Below are 2,317 nucleotides of genomic sequence, written 5' to 3' on the forward strand. Positions count from 1 at the left end.
AAAATGAACTGTCTTGGTCCTTCCACGCTTTTTGGTGACGGCTTCGTACATCCGCTTGACTTCCTTCTTTCCCTTCTCCACCACACGCCCAACCGCTTGCCGGCCCTTGCCACCAGTGGATTTGGGAACTTTCCCCACCGCCGGCCCCACCCCTTTCCGGCCAGTGCCGCTATCAGGGCCCATAGCTTGCGAACTGCACCAGAGACTGGAGATAGAAAGCAGAGATTCACAACGACACACACAGAGGGAAAGAAAGCATTGGCAGCATCAATTCGCACGAAGGAACAACAGTGGGTATAAAAGGGACGGGGAGAATGTAAAAGCGCTTGCTTGCTAATCCAACGGACACATTAGGTGTTATCTTGACATCGTCAAATCGCACTATTCCCGTCATATGAATCGCACTACTCCCGATCAATTTCTCCCAGTTGGGAATATTGCCGTCGGTCCGGCGGTGAATAGGAACATGTGAGTTTCATTTCCCCCGGAAGGCCTTGGTTGCCGATGCAAAGATCCGATCTCACATGGATCAGGGTCAGATTGAATTGAACTCTGTAGCTTTTTGATCAGAATTAAGCTTTTGATGCCGAGGAAGTACTCGGTTCCCCGCAGAGTCAATGTTGCAAAGCTGAAATGTCCTTTTGAATTTCTGCTGTTGCATTGTGCCGGCCACATAATACACTGCACCCATTGTGGCATCCTTCATTAACACACTCTGCATTGTCCGCCCCATGGCTAGCGAAGCAGTAACACCGGTGTGTCAACCTTTGGGCCTCAATATCGTGCTACTAGAACCACATGAATCATCATTGATTGCTGGTGTTTTTGTATTTTTACCTAAAGTGCATCTTCATTGCAGGTCTGCACAAGTGAGGGAAAGCATTCAAGTGCTGCTCATATTCTGCCTAGAGCATGCATATATACGCATCAATTTGTTCCATGCCATGTAGTGCACAAACTCATAAAGTCATTATCCTTGATGTGCACACACATATAGCCCAACACATATATAGTCACAACATTGTGCCAAAAGTTTCAAATCTCATTGCAAGTAAATTTCCCCCATTGTGGTCTGCAAGTTTTGTACACATGAATTTACACAGCGGCTCGACAAAGTAGACGATGTTGCCATAGTCTGGGTGGGGAACACTTGTGCATCTGTGATAATCAAGTTTTACATCATTCTTTAAACATGCCCTACTTGCCACTGACACTCATGGAGTCCAATGAAATTCCATTATGCTTATGTGTGGGTAGGTGGTAGTGCACATGGTGGCCTACACCAAAGGCCAATCTGTGTGTTAAAACCACTTGGCCACAAACATTAGGAATGTAAATGATGAATGTAATGAAGAGACAACAATAACACCATGATAAAAATGATGATACCACAATAACATCTGCCTAAATCCTCTGAGCTCTTCCAGGGAGCAAAACTATCGCTGGGCCCAGCTCCACCCAGTAGCAATCTAAGCCATCCGCCCGGCCCATCCACCCTCATCAATGCTACTTGCTCACTGTTGGATGCCAGTGCGTCTTCTGACAACCGTGCCATAAATGCGGAAAAATAGTAGAAATACTGGAATTTTTGACAGAGAGAAGTGGCATCTCCACCACTTTCTCTGTTTGCTCCTTGCAGCCTCCGACGTCGGAGTAGGTAACATCGGACTTTTCCCTGAATTGCATCACAGTGACAGAGGCATTGATCTTGGGAGGTAGGGGTATCTGGATCTGATATAGGCCAGCTGACCCAACCGTCATTATCAATGCTACTTGCTCACTGTTGGACACCAGTGCCTCTTCTGAGTCCGACCCCAGGACGTGAATGCCGGCAGAAAATGGGGTGGGCGGCCGACGGCCTCTGCATGTGGCCTATAGGCGGTCCGAAAAGCAAGACGCCTTTTAGAGGGTCGATACCCAGCTTCACAAAACGTTCCGGAGAGAGAAGTGGCGTCTCCACCATTTCATGCAGCTTCTCTATCTGCTCCTTGCAGCCGCCGGCATCCTCGGGTGTTTGACCCATCTGCTGACCGGACATCCTTGGGGGTCATGTCCTGCACCATGGGCCCAGCTTCACAAAATGTTTGGTGGAGAGAAGTGGCCTGCTCCATCATCAAACCGGGCACCACCAATGGCATCAACTTCATCGAAAAAGATGATGCACGCCTTCTTACTACGTGCCATCTCAAACAGCTCCCGAACCATCCTGGCACCCTCTCCTACATATTTCCGGGCAAGCTCAGAGCCAATGACACGGATAAAGGTGGCGTCTGTTCGGTTTGCTACAGTGCGATGGCAATCATCGAAAAAGATGATG

The 2,317-nt window shown here is 48.5% G+C and overlaps 3 protein-coding genes across 3 annotated transcripts; all 3 read right to left on the reverse strand.

Moving 5' to 3' along the window:
* Nucleotides 1-9: 9 nt before the first annotated feature.
* Nucleotides 10-394, reverse strand: CONPUDRAFT_78517 (uncharacterized protein; the record flags this gene model as incomplete). The annotated part of the gene is made up of 2 exons (XM_007777901.1): nucleotides 10-205; nucleotides 243-394. Coding segments are annotated over 2 exons (348 nt in total), but the record flags the coding sequence as incomplete, so codon positions are not given.
* Nucleotides 395-1,685: 1,291 nt separating this feature from the next.
* Nucleotides 1,686-2,038, reverse strand: CONPUDRAFT_160778 (uncharacterized protein; the record flags this gene model as incomplete). Its single annotated transcript, XM_007777902.1, has 2 exons — nucleotides 1,686-1,725; nucleotides 1,782-2,038. 2 exons carry the CDS (start codon nucleotides 2,036-2,038, stop codon nucleotides 1,686-1,688), a joined length of 297 nt encoding a protein of 98 aa, XP_007776092.1.
* A 35-nt stretch (nucleotides 2,039-2,073) lies between these two features.
* On the reverse strand, nucleotides 2,074-2,292 carry CONPUDRAFT_68493 (AAA ATPase; the record flags this gene model as incomplete). The annotated part of the gene is made up of 1 exon (XM_007777903.1): nucleotides 2,074-2,292. A coding segment is annotated over one exon (219 nt), but the record flags the coding sequence as incomplete, so codon positions are not given.
* Nucleotides 2,293-2,317: the final 25 nt, after the last annotated feature.

Source organism: Coniophora puteana (genome assembly GCF_000271625.1).
Source record: "Coniophora puteana RWD-64-598 SS2 unplaced genomic scaffold CONPUscaffold_176, whole genome shotgun sequence".
NCBI lineage: Eukaryota > Fungi > Basidiomycota > Agaricomycetes > Boletales > Coniophoraceae > Coniophora > Coniophora puteana.